The 24,519-nt window shown below is 35.9% G+C and overlaps 1 protein-coding gene across 1 annotated transcript in view; it reads left to right on the top strand.

Annotated features, from left to right (window-relative positions):
• Positions 1 to 6,148: 6,148 nt before the first annotated feature.
• LOC120348820 (high-affinity choline transporter 1-like) overlaps positions 6,149 to 24,519 on the top strand; it is a gene marked incomplete in the record, with an annotated part of 64,693 nt that continues 46,322 nt past the window's right edge. The window contains 3 exon segments of the mRNA XM_039422242.1: positions 6,149 to 6,217; positions 6,219 to 6,315; positions 14,820 to 14,927. Of these exon segments, the coding sequence (XP_039278176.1) occupies positions 6,149 to 6,217; positions 6,219 to 6,315; positions 14,820 to 14,927 (274 nt within the window).

The following is a 24,519-nucleotide window of genomic DNA, read 5'->3' as shown; positions in this document are numbered from 1 at the left end:
TTCTTCTCTTCCACCAAGTTCTCCTCCACCAGCACCTCCTCTTCCTCATCATTTTATATTTTTGGACAGGAATTAAACTTTAATTTCCCACAGTTAGAACATAACCTTTTCTTTCGGACATGTTATTATTTATCAAAATTTGGGAACAGAATAGTTTTGGGTCATGCCTGCTGTTCTTTCCCAATGATATCCATATGATTTGTAATTGTATCAATAAATAAATAAATATTAATTATCAAATCTTCATCCAACTATTCTTTCTTCATCTTCCCCGACCATCCTCTTAATACTACTACTACTAACTCCCTTCTCACTCCTCCTTCTCCTCCTTTTCCTTCTCCTTCTCCTCCTCATCCACCAAAAACACCTCCTCTTTCTTATTATAAAAACTCCATGCAAGTATTTTTCTTCTTCTTCCCTCATCATCCTCTTAACACTACTAATACTACTACTTCTCCCCTTCCTCCACTTCCTGCTACTCCTTCTTCTTCTTCTCTTCCCCACCTCCTCCAACTCCACCAAATCCTCCTCCTTCTCACCATTATCAAACCTCCTCCTTCTCACCATTATCAAACCCTCATACATCTATTCTTTCTCCATCTACCCTAACCATCCTCTTAACATTGGGCTTCTACTACTATTAATATTCTCCTCCTGGCCCCCTTCTCACCTACTTTTCCACTTCCTCCTCCCCCTCCTCCTCCCCCTCCTCATCTGTCTCCTCCTCCCACTACTCCTCCTCCTCCTTATCCTCCCACTCTTCCTCCTCCTCCTTATCCTCCCACTCTTCCTCCTCCTCTTTCTCCTCCTCCTCCTCCTCCTCTTCACCATCAACCACCAACTCCCCTCCACGTACCAGTCACCCTCTTCCTCTTCATTCTTCTCCTCCTCCTCAATAGCCCCCCTCCTTCAACTCCTCTTCCTAAACCTCCTCCACCTCCCTCCTCCTCCTCCTCCTATTTTTGGTAGAGAGTTGGTGGGGAGGATATTTTTAATATTCTTTCCGAAGAATGGACATTGATATGTCCAAAGCTCCGCCAATTTATGTAGATGCATAACAATATGATTATTATCTATAGTTATTATATTACAAATTGCTTTCTCATATCATATACAGTTCAATAATTATTTTCTTAGTCTATATTATGTAAATTCATCTATACTTTTGCTGTATTGTAAGCTATTGTATATAAGTGTATAAGCCAGTATATATTGTAATCTACATAAGTAAAGTACTCAATCAATCAATCAATCAATCTCCTCCTGCTCCTCCTCCTCCTCCTCTTCTCCATCCTCCACCAACTCCCCCTGCCCCTACCACTCACCCTCTTCTTCTTCATTCTTCTCCTCCTCAATAGCCCCCCCCTTCAACTCCTCCTCCTACACCTCCACAACCTCCCTCCACCTCCTCCTCTTCTCCTTCCTCCACCAAATCCGCTTCCCACTCACCCTCACACTCTTCCTCTTCATCCTCCTACTCCTCCTCCTCCTCAAAAGCCCCCCTCCTCCTCCACAAGGCCTCACTCACTATTCGTGTTTCAACTGTTCACTGAGAGCCTTGCGTGACTAATCTAAACGCAGAGGGTTAGACTAGGAGAGTTGACCCTATCTGATATAATCTTTACTCACTCCAAAACGCGAAGGCCCAGAGTTGTGAACACTAATAGAACAATTTCAGGTTCATCACAGGTATTTTTACACAATCGATCTTCCTTCAAGTGTCCTCATATTGGAGTCGAAAGTCGAATAATTGTAGTCGAGAGTCGATAGTAGGCTAAATATGGTGGTGTATAGTGAGGTCCACGTTATAATGACAGTGCTTGATCTCTTTCTCGCTTTGTTCGGTTGCCAGATCGTCTTTTAACACAAACCACTCTCGGTCTCAGACAGCACCGTATTGCGCATGCGTTAGTAACGGGTTTTTCCCGTTCCATTCAGTCAGATCTTTGAATGTAACGTTCTTTGTGATGATGGTTACCGAGCACCGTAACTGGAGCCGTCATTCCATTTTGATGAGGATATTATTATCCAATGATTATTTATCATTAAATTCGATATAATTATCAATATATTATCATCATTTCATTCAATAAAAGGAAGAGTACCTTTCAATAATATAATTAATGAAATATAACGGTTGTTATTTAACTAATGTTAAAAATCACTTTAACTGAGTCATCATATTGTCATTTCAAAGCAAAAACCTAACCCCCTAACCTCCCCTTTTCTATTTAAAACATTAATGAACATAAATATTTGTAGAAACTCGTAATCCCTTCCAGCATATTGCAATTTCAAAGCAAAATCCTAACCCCCTAACTTATCTTTTCACCTTTGAAATATCAAAAACCATAATTTTACCTGTTTCCTAGCCCTTTCTAGCATTTTGCAATAAAGCAAAAACCTAACCTAGCCTTATGAAACATTATTAAATATAACTTGAAATAACCTAACCGCTAACCCTTCCACATTCAATACTTCATATTTCAAAGCAAAATCCTAACCCCCTAACCAAGCCTTTTACCTTTGAAACAACAAAAAACATTACTCTACCTGGACCCTAGCCCTTTCTGACATATTGCAATTTCAAAGCAAAAACCTAACCTATCCTTATGAAACATTATTAAATGATGATTTAAAAACAAAGCAAAAGGATTTGCACATGCGCACTACGATGCATTATTCGATGCACTGAGTTATCATCGACAGCATTCTCAGTTTTAACACAAATATAATCTAGATAAAACCTAATCCTCAACCCTATTTTGTCAATTAGTTGAACTTCTACATTGTTGATAAACGATGTGGCAACCTTGCAATGGGTGAAAGAGATAGCGCCATCTGCTTTGTTGAATGATACACAAGGATAGCAACACCATTGCAAAACACATATTGCCATTATAACGTGAACCTCACTATAGATACTCAAAGAATACTTTTGAATAACTATGTGATAACTGTGACCGTTGCTGGCCGTTACTCTGTATCTGAGACAAAGAGAAGCTGCTCTTTTAACAATGTAGAATTAATAAATAATTAACAAAATATTTCATCTCTATTATGTAAACTATTCATGAAATTATAAAAAAATAATTTCTTGCTTGATAAAATATAATTGATTTTTTTTAAACTAGAAATAACAGTTCATATTACATCAATAAACCTGTGTTAGCCACCGTCTATAGAAGGCATTGACAAGACAGAGGTTCGGCAACGTTTTTCCCCTATCTTTCTTCACTGCCATTATAACGTGGACTTCACAATAGTGATTATTGTATTTTTGACAAGACGAATCCTCATCTCTCTAAATTCAATAGGAGAGCAAATCTTCTCGTATGGTTGAACAGACTATTAGCCTAAACTAGTAGTTCTGTGAACAGTGGACCTCGCGCAGTTATTATGGAAATCATTATTTGATCTTGAAATGTACAATATAATTTCTTCTTTCGCCTGCTGTAAACGATGTATGGAGAAATATTTTCGTAGGGTGATATTTGATTGTTGAAAAAAAATCGGAAATTGTAGATATTACAATAAGCATTCATTACAAACACAACATTACTACAAGAAATAATTATTCTATTGAGAAGACACTCCCGAGAAAAATTCTATTTTGGGAGTTGCCATCAAAGTCCATTTGTATAATTTATTTGATGCAATCAATTAAAAATAAATTAACTTAAACCATAAAATGTAAATATTCTAACAAAAGAGCTTACAGTCGTAATTTTTACAAAAGTTATTAATATTTGAATAAAAAATGAAAGTGAATGGTGGAGACAGTGCTACCTTATGTCTAGTAGAATATTGTAGTGTAAAACTGAAAGTTTTTTTTTTCAAGAGAATATGAAGAATGAGGTTATGACAATGAACATTAATCTATGTTGAAAATGAAAAGAGAGAGATGAATGATGAAAAGCGGCTCTGCCAGTTATTGTCAAAAACAAAAGCAAGCGTGAGAAATCTAAGCGTGATATTTTTATCATATTAACGGTTTTGTCAGTACTATGATAGGGAGAAGTGTTTCATGATGGATTTTAGGCAACTGAGCTCGTAGAGGATGAATTTATCTACAATTTAGAATCAATCGTGAGTTTCTATGATGTATCAAACTCGTTTTAGAAACTCTTGATCAACAGTAAAACCACGAAAAAAATGTAAAAACTGAAATCACCATTTTTGAAATCTTCTGTAACTTTCGAATGGTATTGGAATTGAAAGTATTTTTATTGGAGTGGGCAGAGGGAGACAATTTTCACATCTTCACTAGATATTTGGATATTTTATCAGAAGTATTTCAAAAGACATGCAGCTTTGAATATAGAAATTGGCCATTTTTTGTGTATTGGAATATGGGCTTAAGTACACTCAACAATAAATTTTCCACTTTTCGACCAAATTTGACTTAATGCATGATTTTGGACCGCCTTGACGAGCCAAAAAGAATGAAGTGTAGTATGATGAAATCTGAGCATTTTGTCAGAAGTTATAAGTAGTGTTTGAAATTTTGATCCTTGAGGTGTCCTTAAGCGCGCCACTCCACTAGAAAATACTGAAATGAAGTGCATCTAACGAGTGATTCTCATAGAACAAAACCTTATGAACTTATGTCATTGTGCGAAATATCAATGTGAAGACTATGTAGTTGTTGATGATGGTTGAAGCTGAAAATTTGGTGTTTTTCTCAATACAAGGAGCATTGTTGTCAGGTGTACCTGAAAATCTATATGAGATAGAGCGCTCTACCTGATCTCAGATTGTAGAGCATAAAAATACGCCTAGAGGGAATTGAATCTGAATTATACATTCAAATGGTAACAATCGGAAGATATTGTTGATCAAAAATTTAAATTCACCAAAATTGATTTTTTCTTCAAATTTCACTCATTTTTGAAATATCATAACTCAGTAATCATTGGAGATAGAGAGCTCCGAATGATCTCATTTTATCCAGAACTTTATAATCTAGGAAAAAGGCGGGAGCAAAGTTTTTTGTCCGATTACGAGATTTGACAGAATGAATAATGAATAAAAATGAATAAAATGTTTATTTCCCAAAAAACTAAAACTACAACATCAATAACACAAAATATTAGATAAATTACAATATTACATACAATAGTTAGTTACAAAAAATCTCATGTGTCCTCTACTTGTTTAGATTTTTCTGTGTGGAAATTGACCTACTCTACTATGGCGTACCATGTTCTAGAGTAGGTTTTGTTAGTTTTTTTGTGCGTATTATTAATCAGTTAGTGTTTAGTAAGTCATTAGGTGGTTAGTTGTTGTTTGAAATAATGTTTTCTATGTTCTGTCTTCCTTTGCTCATCAACCAATTGTGTACTATTGTTTTGAACTTCCTAGGATTTATCTGTTTAAAGTTTGCAGGGAGTAGATTATATAATTTTGGTGCTAAATGATTGAAATTTCTCTGGTATAGAGCCTTCCTTGCAACACTGGTGATGAGAAGATTCCTGTATCTGGTGTTGTGGTTGTGGTTTCTGGTTTGGAATGTTGTTGGGTTCTTTTGTAATCGGCATAGTATCTCCTTGGAGTAAAGCTGTCTTGGATCCATCACGTCAAACTCATTGAACAGCTGGTCTGATTGATAGCGTGGAGGCTTCTGGTTGATGACCCTCATGATCAGCTTCTGTACCCTGAGGAGCGGTTCGATGTGCAAGAAGCTTGCACCTCCCCATCCCACAATCCCATACAGCATGAGGGACTGTGCTAGAGAGAAGTAGATAACTCTTAGACATCCCTTGTCGACCAGTGTCCTCAGAATCCTGAATCTGTAGATGGTCTTCCTCAGTCTCCCGCATAATTCATTGAGATGATGATCCCAGCGCAGAAAAGAGTCCATAGTAACTCACAGGTATTTCTGTGACATAATGTTTATTTTGTAGAAATAACTGAAAACTGGAAAATGAGCCGAAAATACGAGGTTTTTGGGCCACTCTGTATCTAGCACAAGGAAATTTTGCATGAAGAAATTGGTTCTGGACTTCTCTTAAGTACCCAAATATTATATTAAAAAATCAGAACTACAATATAAATTGCATGCACCAATGTATAATATGGTGACTGTACTAATGAAGCTTGTCCGAAAATCGTCCAATGACAATATTTTCTTGTTTGTGTTTCAGAGATGATCAACCTTTGGGGTGTGGTATCAGTGGTGATATTCTACCTGCTCATTCTAGGAGTGGGAATATGGGGCTGCTCGCAAAAAGGAGTCGGGCAACAATTCCGAGGAGGAGGTTATGCTGGCTGGAAGGTCCATTGGCCTGTTTGTCGGCATATTCACTATGACAGGTACGTCATTCATTAATGTGAAGAACTCACAATGCTAAAAAATAAAACAAAAAATTATACTGTTTAATTGAACTTTATTTTAACAAAACTTGAACATCAATGACTAAAGCTGCGTTTACACCGGAGTTAATAACACAAGTTTTTAACATTTTTGTTATCAACTGATGTTAATTATTACAAAAGTTAATAACATCATGTTAAGTTGCGTTTACACCGGAGTTGATAACATGAGTTATTAATAAAAAGTTGTCAACTTGACTGAATCGACAAAAAATTCTCTTCAAAAAAGTTGATAACTCGTGTTTTCAACAGAAAATAATTTGTTATTTACAAGATTTATGTTATCCATCGAGAGTCGGTAACTTTTGTTAATAACAGGTTACCATCTTCCCCGCATTCCCCTCGCCCAGCATCCCTACCCTACAACTACAGCTGTTCCCTAGTAGCTACAGCTGCAGACAAAGTTATTAACTTTTGTTGATTACAAAACTAGCAGCGATAAGAAAATGTTATCAACTTATGTTGAAAACTTTTGTTTTAAACTCTGGTGTAAACGCATTATAATTTATTTACATTAGATCAGATGATAAAGATCATTATTTCAATGATCAAACACAAGTTTCAATTCAAATTTGAAGACAATTTTTTGCTTTTTATTCCGGCTCTTATATCAAATGAATAGTCTCGTTAAATGAAATCATATGGAAGTCAATTATATTGATAACAAGATTTTGTTAATAACAAGGAATTTTCTGTTAGAAACATGAGTTATTAACTTTTTTCAAGAGAAATTGTTGACGATTCAGTCAAGTTAATAACTCGTGTTATTAACTCCGGTGTAATCGCAGCTTGATCGTAAAACAAGATAACAAACTTTTAGTCTGAAGAGTTGCCAAGGCAACAAATGCTTATGACATGGAAGCCATGAAAGGGATTCCCTTCACACTCCCCCACCGTTTAAAAAAGAACTAAATTGTTCCTTCGTCTCAAATTATATGGCGAGGTTCTTGTGATGGTTTGATCCCTACTCCCGGGCACATAAAGGTGCGTACAGACTTTCGCACTGCTCCGCAACCGAACGTCACTCGAGCAGAGCGATTGATGATGGACCGGGGAGTAAGAGTGGAACGCGAGAAGAGCTAACATCTCCCATAATGTTCGTGATTGGTGCGAATGAAGAGCGGGGCGGAGCGGGGGAGGAGCGAAGGCGGAGCGATGGCGGAACGAGGGCGGAGCGATGGCGGAACGAGGGCGGAGCGATGGCGGAACGAGGGCGGAGCGGGCTGGAGGCGCGTATATCTGTACGCAGCTTGAGATGGGTCATCCTTCTCCGACCCTGGCACTTCCTGCTCCAGGTTGTCTTCCCCCTCCTGTTCATCAATAACTTCTTCAGCAACGTCACTGGAACTCAGTCTCTCCTCATCCTTGGGTTTAAGGCAAGGTTTCAAGCGGTTCACGTGAAAGTTGATCTGGCGACCATCGGGCAAGATCACCATATAAATAGTTCACTGGGGACATCTTCTTACTCACAATGGTCCCACCCAAGGGAGATGGAATTTACTCGATTCTCCAGGCTTTACTGCGGAATTGTGCAAATAAACTGTATCGTCAGCTTTAAATTCTCTTGGTTTCCTGCCTTTATTAGCGGTTATGAGCCGTTTATCTGCTGCTTGCAAGGAATTCTTGGCAGCTTGTTGATAAGCCTCACCCAGTCTCATTTTCAATGTCTTCAAATGCTCTCCTACTGAACAACGCTTTAGGTCTTGAAGTATGGGTTGATTGGCAGGTAACACCATTGACCCTAATCTTGACCCGTTTTTTATAATCCTATCTTATATTTAGATCATCTTCTATAATAAAATGAAGGGAAGAATCGGCTTTATACACGTACGTGATTGGAAAAACCTGAATAACGCAACAAAACGTCTCAACTACTAGACTGATCAACTTGAAATGTAGCATAGAGATTCTTCATTTACTGCGAGGATGGTTATAGGCCTATTTCAAATTCTACAAGATTCCAGTAAGTCAAGTTTTAGTTTGTCAAGTTTTCAATTAGACACTTGCGGAGCGCGGGGTTACTTGCTAGTCTATAGCTGCGTACACATATACGTGCCTCCAACCCGCACCGAACACGCTCCGCCCTCGTACCGCTCTCGTTCCTCCATCGCATCGCAGTCGCTCCGCCCCCGCTCTGCAGTCGCACCCATCATGAACGTTACGGAAGATGTTAGCTCTTCTCGCGTCGATCCACTCTTGCTCCCCGGTCGATCATCAATCGCTCTGCTGGAGTGACGTTCGGTTGCGGAGCAGAGCGAAAGTCTGTAAGCACCTTTAGATATAATTATGGAAAGAATTGGCTTATACACACGTAGGGGATAGGAAATTCACGAATGACGCATCATCATAATATCTGAACTACTCAACTGATTAACTAAAAATTTTCCATAAAGATCCTTAAATCACCAAGGATGGTGATTATAGGCCTATTTCAAATTCTCCAAGATTCCAGAAAATCTGGTTTTTAGTTTGTCAAGTTTTTCACTAGACCCTTGCGGAGCACGTGTTACCTGCTAGTTTCCATAAAAAAAAATAATAATAATAATAATTTATTTGACCACCAACAAACATTGTACAAACAAATTGAAATAAAATACTTGAAAAAATGTAACAGTTCACCAGTTAACGGGGTTAACAACTGAAACTGGTTGCCAGCAATTTGATAAATTTGTGTAACAATTTCCAATATTTTTGTTCAGAATGGATCATTATCTTCTATTATTCAGTGTGGATGAATAATACCATAGAGAAACAATAGCTTGAGTAGATATCCCATGGTATAGGGCGTTTATGTCGCAACTTTTACTGTTATCTCAAGCCTATAGTCCACGTATTTCTTTCCCAAAAAGGTGCGTGACACTGGAAATCTCTCATATTGTGCCGTTCATGTACTCTCACCCGGCCAAAACAGTAAAAATCTACAATAATCGATAGTAATCGGCTTGAGATAACAGTAAAAACTACGACATGAACGCCCTATACCATGGGATATCTACTCAAGCTATTGTTTCTCTATGTTAATACTATGTAATTTTCAGTAGGGAACTACACAAAATGTGTGAAAATACTCAAGTTTTTGCTGAGAGAGACTTTTGAAAGTTGTGAAGTTCAAGCAATGAAGCCAGTCAGCAACAGACACGTGAATGATTTGACTTGGATTCAATTAAACTTTACAAAACAGAGGTTAATTTGAACTAACTTGGTCCAACTTTACCAAACTTGAATGAACTTTATGTAGGTGATCATAACAGGCACAAAACTCACGATAAACGTGATTTATCACAAGTCACAACATGATACATGTGTTAAGCCATTAAGTTAAGATACTTTTAAATTGACTATCGACTCGATAAAACTCAGTAAACTTAGATTCAAAACAATCGAAGACAATATAATCAACAAATAAAGTAACTCAATGTAAGTGAGACTTAAATTTCACAAGATAAATAAAATTTCAGGAACAAAACACACATCACTAAAATTATGCATTAAGATATTTATGAAGATATGAAGTTACAAAGTAGCTCAATGCAAGTGAGACTTAAAGATAAATAAAATTTCAGCAACAAAACACACATCACTAAAATTATGCATTAAGATATGAAGATTCATGACACTTCTTGAAATAATATATTATGGTTTCATTCCCAGTCAACTCAGGAACCCAGCAATAAAAGCCATACAAATGCTCAATGAATAACTATTATTAAACGATTCTTACTGCAAATATGACTTTGGGGTGATTTACAGCATTTAATTGGGATTTTCGTTTAATAATAATCATTCATCAATTAGCATTTGAACAAATGGAACTTCCAATTTCTTTCCATTATTATTAACTCAAATTTAATACAAGTAGATAGCTCTGTATTAAGAGAGTTACTTAATGCTAGTTAGTATTTAATTTCTATAGGGTACAATCCATAACTCTACAATTTGATATGGCTCGATCCAAGAAACAAGATACAACACAAATCACAACAATACGCAATTCAATAACATAGTGAGGTCCACGTTATAATGGCAGTGTGTGATTTGCAATGGTGTTGCTATCCTTGTCTATCGTTCAACAAAGCAGATGGCGCTATCTCTTTCACGCATTGCGATGTTGCTACATCGGTTATCAACAATGTAGAAATCCAACTAATTGACGAAATATTTAATCTCAATCATGATAATTCATTGTTACATCTCTAAAAAATATATTTTCTTGACAAATTAAATATGATTAACTATTTTCAACAATAATGGATAGTTAAATTGATTAGAGATACCAGTATCAGCTGTTTGGGTGGCAAGGCTGAGATCTGGCAACCCTTTTCCCCTATCTTCCTACACTGCCATTATAACGTGGACCTCGTTATTTATTTATTCATTAGAACAGTCACAAACACGATATTTGGAAAGAGAAACAGGTAATTGCCCAAAACTTCTTCAATTCCTTGATTTTGGCACATAAATAGTCGAAAGTGAGGTTAAGATTAAAATTTCTGTTTTCACCAAAGATTAACACTCAGAGAATACGTATTCGAGATATGACTTATGAATTTTGAATTTCGAAGGGTTGATAAGAGCCGGAAATAACACTAAGCAATCAGAATGTTTCAATAATATTGAAATAAACTTGAAAATTTTGAGCAGAAAAATTAAAACTACTATCACTGCAACTATCAGCTGGTTATATACTTTCTCTTTCATGGCTGACTCTCAAATCCTCCATCTCCACATAGCTATGTCTGAATCCGTAATCTGTGGTTACATGCATTCACAAATCAATACAAACAATATTATACATATTACACAACATTCCAGACAGACATTACACAACACAAGTGATGATTTCTATCCCCATCCTTTTCTGAGGGATGTTTCAATACCTATTTCAGTAATAATTGCTATTTTTATTCAAATCTGTAGGGGTGGAAATTCTATTCAGAGTACGGTATGTAACTGGGTCACGCCACAGGGATAAAAAATGAGATAGATACGAGAGGCCTTCTGTGTCATCCATTGTTTGTGGCGTTATGTAACAAGCTAACAAGCTTTCAAATCAGCGATTGATTGGTTCAGTAGAGTTTGCATTGGTCAGGTCTACTTCAATTCAAATGTTGTTGTTTTTACAACATTTGAGTTGGATGGGCGATTTCAAAAATTGGAAGTCAATTTTTAATAACCTCGAGAGTATTCAATAATGAATTGAGAAATCTAATTATTATTATTATGACCATTCGACCAATTTATCACCCACTGAAGGGGTATTTGGATATGCCGATAATTTATTCAAATCAAGTCCATTTTTATAGCAAAAATACATAAAATATATACATAATAATACTGAGCAACCTAACTCATCTCGTAATGTGCTTCAAATTCATCAATTGAGTATGCACAAATGTTCAAAAGCTGCTCCTTCATTAATACTCTAAATTTGCGTCCTGTATGTTCTCTTATGGTAGCTGGTACTTTATTGAGCAGTCGAATCCCAGCACTCATTATTCCTCTCTCATAATCTTGAATTAAGTAATCTTGAATTTTCTTCTCACTTTTTGAACTTGTATTGATTGCATAATGCCATTCTATTCAGTTGTTTTTGAACATTTATTTACTCATTCATTCATGGACAATAGGATACAATGCAGGTGTAAACAACAGGCATCCGCCGCCCAAAACTGCTTTAACCTTAATTTTAAATGAACAGTCCAAGGGTTATGTAGAGTTTGTATTTGTGATTTACACACAAATTCAAGTTCAAAAACATTACTGTATTAATTGGAATTTTGAATTTATCTGACTAACTATTTACTTCCAAACAAAACCAAACAAGAAACTTCTATCACAACTTCTATTACATTGGCTGACAAATGTTTATATCTCATTGTCCAATTTGTAGGTTGAATTGTACCATAGAGAGAAGATAGCATAAAAAAATATAAAATTTTTCAAATTTCTCGCCGATTTTTTGTCAGCTCATGCAGAACTCTGTCGAATACTGTCTATTATTAATGTTTTGGCTGGGTGAGAATGTGAGAACGGCACAGTGTGAGAGACTACCAGCGTCAGAAAGCTTCACGAAAAGAACTACCAGGACTATCGGATTGAGTTGGCAGTGGAATTTTGAGCATAAACGCCCTACACCAAGGCATATTTCCTGATGCTATTCAAATTCGACATTCAAATTGCATCCAATAGTCAAACATATTTAACTTGAAAACTTGAAAAACGGTACCTCAGTATAGTGAATTAAAGCTCCTGTTCTTGTAAACTTGAAATAAGTAACTTGGACACCAGTAAGTTTGAAATCATTCAAGTATTCAGGCACCCTAATAACAGAAGAAAATAATGTGGCTGATAGGATAATGTCCTGAAATAGGGGTCTATTTCGCCCTTTAGAATATCCGCAGGTCCAAAAATGTGTTAAAAAAGCTTTAAGACAAATAGTGAAATATGATTGATTTTGGACATTAACTAGAATATAAGAAGGTCTGCTACAGAGATAGGAAAGAATTTGAAGAATTTTTGGAGCTCCTATTTCGCCCTGCAGAATATCCTCAAATCCAAGAATGTGTCAAAAGAAGACAAAATATAAATGTTCACAACAGTTTTAAGACAAATAGTGACATATGGGGCCGAAGGTTGGACATTAACTAGAAGAGAAGAAGGTCTGCTACAGAGATAGGAGAGAAAGATTTTATGAAGAATTTTTTGGAGCAATCAAGGAAAATTAAATATAGAGGATAAGAACAAACGAGAAACTAGGAAGATTGTTCGAGGGGACCAGTATTTTATCTGTTGTGAAAAGTATGAGGCTGAGATGGGCTAGTCATGTGCACAGAATGCCGGAAGGGAGGGTGCCAAGAATAGTGCTGGAAGGCAAACCCGGAGGATGAAGACTACAAGGAAGACCAAGAAAGCGGTGGGTTGACGATGTGGAGGAGGATTTGCGAAGACTGGGTGTAAGAAGATGGAGAAGAACAGCAGAATGTCGAGAGAGATGGAGGGATGTGGTTGTGAAGGCTAGGCTCTACATGGGCTGTAGTGCCAATTATTATGATGATGAAAATTGACTAAAACCTTCCGGGACGCGCGCCTATTTTTGTAACACGAGGACGCGCGCGTTGTACTTCTTACAACACTTGGTTCCTCCATTAAAATAGCTACTATATCAATATATATGAGCAACTTTTAACATTATTTTCATTACAAGACTATATTTGAATGTTAGTATGTTTTAGATTTTTAATAATTATTAGAGGGAACTAAAAAAAAAATTATGGTTATGTTAGAAAACTTTTAATACACATAGTAAAAACTCCGTACAGAAACATACCTTTCATTCAATGTTTGAAGCTCTTTTATATTTCTCAATTTTTGTTTGTTCAGGCCACTTCAGTTCTATTCGATTGTAAACAATCTCGCTCTCTTTTGAATTGAGGTGCTAAAGATACAATATACTGGTTAGTGCAATATAAAATCTCATTAATCATATTATCAAGGCTGATAACACTGATAAAAATGCTTCATCTTCATCTTTTGCATCCTTAGTCACCTTCTTTGTACCAGGGAGATTTTTTATTATATTTTTATTCTAAGTCTTGCTGGTTGTTGCTACTTCAGACGTACACCAGATTGTTTCACCATCCTTCCCAAGAAAAAACTCAATATCATCATGTTCGGGAGAATTTTCATCAACGAAATTACTGGTTTTTCATTCACTTTCATTGCCACCTTCTACTTCACTATCATCCGAAAATTCATTGTATTCTATCACTTCCTCACTGTCATCTGAAAAGTCAATGTTTTGCTCATCTTCTGAACTACTTTCATTGAGGAGTCGGTCTTTTTCACTTGTTCTTAGAACATCTAACATCACGAAAATTGTCAAAACTGTTTATAATTAACAAAATTAATAATAACTCATCTGAAACTAACGGTAAAATCACACTCACTTTCGAAAAATGGACCACTAGACTTCAAACTTTACACTAAGGTAGGACGCGCGCGATGTAAAAAGTACAACATTTCTGACACTGGTCTCTTCAACACTGAATAGGGTATGACCAGTGATTGATAGTTATGAAATATTTTGTCTATGGGCGGAGCTAGATGTCGCGGAGGAATACTTAAAGGTTACCAACCTCACAGATGTGAATATCTCAATTAAAACGAAAAACTTTCTGACTGTTGTACTTTTAACAACGGCGCGCGTCCCGGAAGGTTAAATTTTCAAAAAAAAAAAAAACATTAATTTCCGATGAAATTTGTTGAATAGGAATTGATATTGTGGAATTTCTTATTCGAAAGATTTTCAGTCCTTAATTATTTTCTCAAAGTAGATTTTCATATTTAGATGCTTCAAAACCAAACATACAGAAAATATTTCACATTATTATCAGTAAAATAGGAAATTTTCACTGGAATGATATTGTTTTGTTCTTGTTTTACAGCGACCTGGGTGGGAGGAGGTTATATCAACGGATCAGCTGAGGCTATCTATACGACGGGGTTGGTTTGGTGTCAGGCGCCCTTCGGATATGCTCTCAGCTTGGTTTTTGGTGAGTTACAACTATTTCCCTTACAACAACGGTATATTTGTTATTCTCTCTTACAAGATTACAACTCTTATAAGATGTGGTGATTTTTTAGTGAATAATGTAGTCTCATCAAGAAGAGACGCCTTCAACAACTATGAATATCAACAACAGCTAAATGTCTTCACGAAATATGTGATTGTGAGAAAAAAGAAAAAAATGGTGGTTCCGGTTTTCAATAAACATAAAAAAATATTTATTTAATATGAATATTCAAGTATGAGACGGTGCGAAACGGAAAGTATAATTGAGATAAAGGAAAGATTACAACTATAACCAACAATCAAGGTTTCTGATTATAATAATTAAAGGGCTACTCGCTTGCTGATCTGTGGTCGTTCAAGTTTTTGAAAATAAGAACAACTTATTATTTAGAATTATGGGTCTGAAAAAGAAAAAAATGTACAATGAACCATTATCTTACTTTACCTTTGAAAATTTGTCCCTTGGCCTGATCCTCAAAAGGTCCGGTTAAACCACTCCCGACTTTAAATAAATAATATATTAAAAGAAAGTTCTGCCAGCTGATTGAATCAAAGCACCAGCTTTCCCTACAACAGGGGTCTCCAACCTTTTTTATCCAAGGGCCACATTGTTAATTCTTGGGAGGCTGTTAAGGGGGGGCCAATAACAAGGATGTACGTGGAATTTGACTTGTGGGACACACACGACGGGGGATTTGGGGGGTGTAAAATTATTGACCGAGCGAAGTGAGGTTTAAGATTCAAGTCGACGGTTTTGCATTCCTCTTTATGTTTATATGTGTATAATATGTTTATATTGTTAAACACAGCAATAGATTTTCATGAAATTTGACAGGTAGTATGTTCCTTTTTGAATTTTGCGTCGACGTATATAGAAGGTTTTTTGAGGTTTTGTAGTTTAAGGATAATATAAAAGGAAAAGGAGTCTCCTTCGAATGCCAATATTACCTTAGAAATCAGACTATAGAATTATTGATTATAAATCAGCTGTGGAGTGGATTATTAATTGCATGCAATTAATATCTCAATGTAACTTGATGAAAAATCAGCTGTCGTGTGGGCCTACAAGATTCAAATCCTGAAAACACAATTATGCAGGTTTAAACTGCCCGAATTGTGACAGCCTATAATTGAATTCTCAAAACAGAATCCTTCAGGTAAGCAATGCTTTAACTCAACAACTATACTTCACAAACGGTTTGAAGAATACGGTCCTTGAAAGAAAATTTCAAAATCTATTTAAGTGAAAAAACATGCAGCCTTGATTCACAGACCAAAAGTCGACTCACTCTTGTTTGTATACCATGGAGCTAAAAACCATAATATTGCCTTCACGAAACGTGATAAAACACACATTTCATCTTTGAACATTGGAGATCTTCTCGCTTTATCAATTACATTTAATAATTATCCGCGACCAGATTTCCAATTCACAAAATAATATTTCAATAAAATTGAATGGGTCTTGATGTCATGTATGACAATAATCAATTGAAGAAGTTTTCTTAGGGCCGGTTTCCGAGCTCGGGATTCAGCTAAGTTCTAGACTTTAAACAGCTGGAGTCAGAAAATTGGCGTAGTCGTAGTTTTTATGATTCTTCATCGATTCATACATCATCAAAATGATAGGGAGAGAAAAAATAAGGTAACCTTGTGCTATTCCTCTCCCAAAAGTTGGTAGAGAGTTAGTGGGGAGGATATTTTTAATATTCTTTCCGAAGAATGGACATTGATATGTCCAAAGCTCCGCCAATTTATGTAGATGCATAACAATATGATTATTATCTATAGTTATTATATTACAAATTGCTTTTTCATATCATATACAGTTCATATTATTTTTCTTAGTCTATATTATGTAAATTCATCTATAATTTTGCTGTATTGTAAGTTATTGTATATAAGTGTATAAGTATATATTGTAATCTACATAAATAAAGTACTCAATCCATCAATCAATCAAATTCAGATAAGGTTACAATTCCAAAATTGGTTAAGTCTTGTAGTTGTTCACTTATAATGATAGTCTTCATTTTCTCATTTCTATAATTGGAAAGGTTGTTCCTCGACGAAATGGAACACTCCTAAATATTTCGAAATAGCGGAAGCATTACACTATTTTCTATTTATTTTGTTTTGTGTTTAATGATCTAGCTATTCAATGTTTAATTTGTACGTGGACTTCGACTACGCCCCGTTTAGGAAAGTCAATTTTCTGACTCCAGCTGTTAGCTAAAGTCTAGAAGAACTTTTAGAAGAAGAACTGAATTCCGAGTTCGGAAACCGGCCCTTAGAGAGTGGATTCAATAATACTAGTAGTTCTGTGAACAGTAGACCTCACGCAGTATTCTCATCCACAAGTACCTGATTGAAACTATAGACCTTATGGAAATACAGCAATAGACTGGCTTTTCTACACATCTGTGTAATCACTTGTCAGCTGATTTATGATGAATAATTCTATTGTCTGAGTTTTACTCTTATATTGGCGTACTAGCCGTCAGGCTCGCTTCGCTCGCCATATCCGTCTAGCCAGGGGGCTCCGCCCCCTGGACCCCCGACTGGATCGTCCAAGAATGGATCAGCTACTCGCTTCGCTCGCCTGCATTTTTCATTTCAGCATTTTTATCATATGTTAGGACAATCTAGTCGGGGGTCCAGACTAAACGTCTGGCTAAACGGATATGGCGAGCGAAGCGAGCCTGACGGCTAGTAATATAATATTACCAGGATTGAAGTAGCAGTGCCCAATCAATTTTTCCGCGATAAATGCATTTAAATCTTCACCTTGGTGCCAACCCAACAAAGTCAACTCAACTTAATGCCACCTGACAAAATTATTAATTTAGTTGCCAGTTAACAACTGTTTCGAAGAGGTACTCTATTTAGATTATAGTTCTATAGTACATATGATATGGAAATTTCAATTATAATTAAGAGATTGGGAGAATAAGAATATACATGCTAAAGACGAACTTAAACCCTTAAAAACACCCTTAGAGTTAAAATATTGCCAAAAGATTTCTTAGTGCGCCTCTAAAGGGCCAACTGAACATACCTACCAAATTTGAACATTTTTGGTCCGGTAATTTTTAGTACTGCGAGTGAGTGAGTGAGTGAGTGAGTGAGTGAGTGAGTGAGTGAGTCAGTCAGTGAGTGAGTGCTATTTCGCTTTTATATATATAGAAGATGAAGGAGGCTCCTTTCTCCTTTTATATTATCCTTGAAATGCAAAGTTTCCAAAAACCTTGTATATAGGTCGACGCGCAATCAAAAAGGAACATACCTGTCAAATTTCATGAAAATCTATTACCGCGTTTCGCCGTAAATTCGCAACATGTGAACATTAAGAGAAATGCCAAACCGTCGACTTGAATCTTAGACCTCACTTCGCTCGGTCAATTATTATATTGATAGACCTATATATTGTAATATATAATTAGTATTGCAATGGAAGGTGACGTCATCCCCTGCTCACAGTGTGGAAATAACTTCAAAGTTCGGATCCTTATTGTGTAAAAGTAAGAATTCTATTATATTAAGCGAGCAATCTCTGTATTTATATGGTTATGTCGTTATATGTTTATTTATGTCCAACGGATCTCGAAAACTGCTCTAACGATGTTCACGAAATTTGGAGCATAGTAGGTTTATGATATAAAAATTCGATTGCACCAGGTCTCATCCCTGGGAGAACTTGCTGAAGGACATCAAAAGGATAATAATAATTATTCATCCTTGGAAAAACAGATGATGATTCCGTCGTCTGTCGATAACAGAAGATGCGTGTGCCTGTGTGGGAGAGAGACCTGTTAGCTGTAATCAATCAGCTTATCTTACGAGAAATATTATCTAGAAATTTTAATCGACTTCATCAAAATAATCTGATTTGTTGACATGACATGGTATATCATTCTAAATAGGAGTATATCATAATTTTCAAAGTTGATCTTTTTTTTACAGTTTTGAGTGATGAGTGAGTGTTATTTTTTATTCAGTTTGGTTTGTAAACAATCTGAATTGAAACTTTTCTGTTTTCCAATGATTGGACTGAAAATTTCGCCTGAATTCGAGTGTATGGAACATAAACTACTTTTTGGAATATTTGTAGTATATAAATAAAACTTCGGGGAAGAAACAGTTTTGGGCTGTGCCTGTTAGTCCTTCCCCACACAAGCTCTCAGGTTTGTGCGTGTGTAAATTGTCTCATTGGCACGGAGTGTCAGTATTCATTTATTCGTTTATTCATTTATTCGTGGACAGAATCACAAATCATATAAATATGACTAGCCGTCAGGCTCGCTTCGCTCGCCATATCAGTCTAGCCAGGGGGCTCCGCCCCCTTGACCCCTCGACTGGATCGTCCAAGAATGAGATCAGCAGGCTCGCTTCGCTCGCCTGCATTTTTCATTTGAGCATTTTTATCATATGTTAGAACAATCCAGTCGGGGGTCCTAAACGTCTGGCTAAACGGATTGCGAGCGAAGCGAGCCTGACGGCTAGTAATATAATAATCCCAGGATTGGAAGTAGCAGTGCCCAATCAATCTTTCCGCGATAAATGCATTTAAATCTTCAACTTGGTGCAACCTAACAAAGTCAACTCAACTAATGCCAACCTGACAAAATTATAATTTAGTTGCCAGTTAACAACTGTTTCGAAGAGGTACTCTATCTAGATTATAGTTCTATAGTAACATATGATATGGAAATTTCAATTATAATTAAGAGATTGGGAGAAGAAGAATAATACATGCTAAAATACGAACTTTAAATCCTTAAAAACAACCCTTAGAGTTAAAATATTGCCAAAAGATTTCTTAGTGCGCCCTCTAAAGGGCAACTGAACATACCTACCAAATTTGAACGTTTTGGTCCGGTAGATTTTTCGTTTTATGCGAGTGAGTGAGGAGTGAGTGAGTGAGTGAGTCAGTCAGCAGTCGTCAGTCAGTGAGTGAGTGCCATTTCGCTTTTATATATATAGATTAGGAAGGAAAAACAGGCTTGACCCAAATCTATTCCAGTCCCAAATTTTGATAAATTAATAAAATGTCCAAAAAATAGTATGTGCCAGTGACAAAAATCATTGATGATATCTATGTGGGATGATGACTGTTTGAACTGAATCTTACTAGAAATCGATTCTATCCAATATCGCTAAGTGATACACTCGAGTTCCCTAGTACGAACTAATACAATTTCTAGTGATGGGATTCTCACAATAATTTTTATGTTTACTGAAATGTATCTCTACCTTACCCGACATTAATATATAGGCAGGGATAGAAAAATATCCTTCTCTTCTCTCTCTTCTTCTTCTTCTTCTTCTTCTTCTGTCATTCTATCCTTCTTCTTCTTCTTCTTCTTCTTCTTCTTCTTCTTCTTCTTCTTCTTCTTCTTCTTCTTCTTCTTCTTCTTCTTCTTCTTCTTCTTCTTCTTTTCTCCTTCACAGGCTTTCTCACTCACTCTTTCTCTCTCTCTCTCACTCTGTCTCTCTTTCTTTCTGTCTTCCTTGAGTTTGTGTTTAAGTTTCATTTTGATGCAGTGAAGATGATCATATCATCAGTGAACAACATCAGTAAACAGCTGATTGAACTGTTTGTTCTCTCTAAAGTTCTTGTCGTACAAACAGACAGAAAACGACGTTGGGCTCTAGTAAGTCAAATGTGAGAACTTCGCTAACGCTGTTTCCCACAATTCATAGTTTCAGATTGAAGATTTGGTGTTGAAATTGAATTGAACATAACCTACATTACATTTGGACGATTTGTGACAAAATCAGGAAATTGAAGAAGTTTTGGGCAATAGCCTGTTTTTTCTTTTCCGACTATTGTATTGTTCGCTCTATCTAATAAATAAATAAATAAATAATAAATTCGAAAATACTGGCGCCGTCAATGTCCACAGCAGACAACCCATCTTTGTCACAAAACTCTGAATCGAACCATTTATAAATATATAGGAAGAGATAGAAAAATATCCTTCTCTTCTTTTGTTAGAGAGTTAGTGGGGAGGATATTTTTAATATTCTTTCCGAAGAATGGACATTGATATGTCCAAAGCTCCGCCAATTTATGTAGATGCATAACAATAAAATATCTATAGTTATTATATTACAAATTACTTTTTCATATCATATACAGTTCAATAATTATTTTCTTAGTCTATATTATGTAAATTCATCTATAATTTTGCTGTATTTTAAGCTATTGTATATAAGTGTATGAGCCAGTATATATTGTAATCTACATAAATAAAGTACTCAATCAATCAATCAATCTTCTTCTTCTTCTTCTTCTTCTTCTTCTTCTTCTTCTTCTTCTTCTTCTTCTTCTTCTTCCTTTTCTCCTTCACAGGCTTTCTCACTCACTCTTTCTCTCTCTCTCTCACTCTGTCTCTCTTTCTTTTTGTCTTCCTTGAATTTGTGTTTATGTTTCATTTTGATGCAGTGAAGATGATCATATCATCAGTGAACAACATCAGTAAACAGCTGATTGAACAGTTTGTTCTCTCTAAAGTTCTTGTCGTACAAACAGACAGAAAACGACGTTGGGCTCTAGTAAATCAAATGTGAGAAAATTCAAACATTTCACACGTTTCCTGTGTTCAAAAACAAAAAATGGGGAATAGTCACCAATTTGACCGTAGAAATTCTGGAGATGGTTAGACGATGTTTCCCACAATTCGAAAATACTGGCGCCATCAATGTCCACAGCAGACAACCCATCTTTGTCACAAAACTCTGAATCGAACCAATTATAAATATATAGGAAGAAATAAAAAAATATCTTTCTCTTCTCTCTCTTCTTCTTCTTCTTCTTCTTCTTCTTTTTTATCTTCTTCTTTTTTATCTTCTTCTTTTTTCTTCTTCTTCTTCTTCTTCTTCTTCGTCTCCTTATTCTTCTTCTCCTTTTCTTTTTCTCTCGTCTCGCTAAAGGCACTTCTCTCCTCTCTGATATAGCTTATTGCTCGATTGTTTGATTTTATGAGATCACTAATTTCTACTGATATTAGAACCAGGATAGTGTATTCTACAAAACTCATAACCCAATTTAGTATTATAGTACACGAGTCACCAGTAAAACTCGATCATAATATAATTATGATTATTATTTTATAAATGGATCAAGTTTGGCAGTAGAATAAGCTTTTCTTCTCTTTTGGAAAGATGTGAAGTGCTGGGAAACCTTTGAAATAGTTCCCAGGAGTTTTTATTTGTTCCCAACTAGTAGTTCTGTGAACAGTAGACCTCGCGTTCAGTGAGTTACATTGACCTGTTGTTATGTTTTCTCAATAATTAATAAATAATTTATCAATTAAAAATGTCTAGAAAAATCCTAAATAAGCATAGAGCTTTCTGTCCTATATCGTACCGTGACGTGTCATCCCGGAATGTGAGTGTGAGCGCTGTTATCAGGTCTGGCTACAACGTTGATGGAAAGATACAATTTTCAAGATGTTCGATGTTTTTGAACGGGTAGTATTATAGCAGTCCAGTAGACAGCTGATTTATGATGAATAACTCTATAGTCTGATTTTTACGGTAATATTGGCGTATGAAGGAGGCTCCTTTCTCCTTTTATAGTACCCTTGAAATGCAAAATTTCCAAAACACCTTGTATATACGTCGACGCGCAATTTAAAAAGGAACATACCTGTCAAATTTCATGAAAATCTATTGCCGCGTTTCACCGTAAATGCGCAACATAAAAAGATTTAAACATTCAAACATTCGAAGAAGAGAAATGCCAAACCGTCGACTTGAATCTTAGACCTCACTTCGCTCGGTCAATGATGAGGTTCACCAAGGGAGGTTGTAAATTAATCACTTGAGATGCGATAGAAAATGGGATAGGCTTGAATAATTTTGAACTGATTTCTCAATTAAGCAATTCCAAAACACGAGAAGGGTGTGAAGGTGGAGTCCATCGATTTCGAGTGTACTCTCTGAACTTCCATAGTGAGGTCCACGTTATAATGGCAATGAAGAAAGATAGGAGAAAAACGTTGCCGATCCTCTGTCTTGTAGCTATTCTCTCCTTCTATAGACTCTACCTTCTCTCTCTGCCTTCCTTGCCCTCTTGTCCGACTCTATCTTGTCCTCTGCCTTCTATAGACGGTAGCTGATACAGGTTTATTGATATAATATTAACTGTTCTTTCTCGTTTAAAATAATCAATTATATTTTATTAAGCAAAAAATTATATTTTATAATGAATTTTCATAATTAATATGAAATATTTTTTTAATTAATTATCAATTCTACATTGTTAAAAGACGATCTGGCAACAGAGCAGAGCGAGAAAGAGATAGCGCTATCCGCTTTGTTGAATGATAGACAAGGATAGCAATACCATTGCTATACAAACACTTCCATTATAACGTGGTCCTCTCTATAACAGGAATTGAAGGATTCCTAAAAAATAAGATTCAGCCTTGAAAGTCTAGTAATCTTTTTCCGAAAATCGGTTCCAACTACCTTTGCAATAAATCTTTTCAGGTAGAGCAGAAAAATAACCTATGTTTTCGAAATGTTTACTTGTTTCGATTAGGTTCAAATGATAAGAATCTGGAACAAGTTCAGCCTACTAATAGCATTATCAACGTTTAACGCTAAACTGGGTTTAGTTGTATAGATATAGTTGCATTTATCATAATGTCTGTGTTTCATACGGGGTTTAAACGAAAAGCTGACATTAATTCTCCGTTTGAACCAAGCAAAGTGTTTCATTGAATGTTTCTTATCGTTTATTTATAGCACAACTAGAACGCTACAATATTTTTCCTAATTACGTTTGACATTGAACAATAATTATCTTGAACAAGTGATGTGTGGTCACTGAGTAAGCATGCAATTGTAGCGTGAGTCTTGGAATAATCTTGAAATCTTGAAAAATAATTCCAGCTTTTCAGTCAAGCTCAAACTTAAACACTAGTTCACACTAGTAAACTAATGCAAACTATCAGTTAACTATTAGAGCACACCCTAGTAGTTACAAGATAAAAATATTCATTAAAAATTATTCTACTGTTATCATGATTATTGTGCTTGAAGTTCTGAAAAATAGTAGAGTTGAAAGCAACTCATGATTTATTTTGAATTTGACTGCTGTTTCAACATCCAACATATTTGAAGATCTCATACCCGAATATCAAACTATATTTGAATAAAAGATTGACATTGAAAGGGTTTCTTCTAATTCGCAAGATAGAAATTTCTAAATTCTTCATTCAAAAAAATAAATAACAATCAAATACATTCCAAAAAGCAAATACAATATTGTTTTCTAATTTCTAATGTGTTCCCTATAGGCTACCCTGTGTGAGGACACTTGAATATGATAATAAATATTATAATAAACATTAATATACAATTTAAATATTATAACATCATCATCATCAGTGGCGCTACAACCCGCTACAGGTCTTGGCCTCCTCCAGTATTCGCCTCCATTCGTCTCTGTCTTTCGCCCTCGCTTTCCAACCTCTGGCTCCAATCACTTGTGCGTTCCAAAGCCAGTTTGTTTCCGTTTTTTAATCCTTAAATCCTGTCCAATCCGAGGCTCATTCTGA

Source organism: Nilaparvata lugens, chromosome 2 (genome assembly GCF_014356525.2).
Source record: "Nilaparvata lugens isolate BPH chromosome 2, ASM1435652v1, whole genome shotgun sequence".
NCBI classification, from domain to species: Eukaryota; Metazoa; Arthropoda; class Insecta; order Hemiptera; family Delphacidae; genus Nilaparvata; species Nilaparvata lugens.
This window is presented reverse-complemented; position numbering and strand designations above follow the sequence as displayed.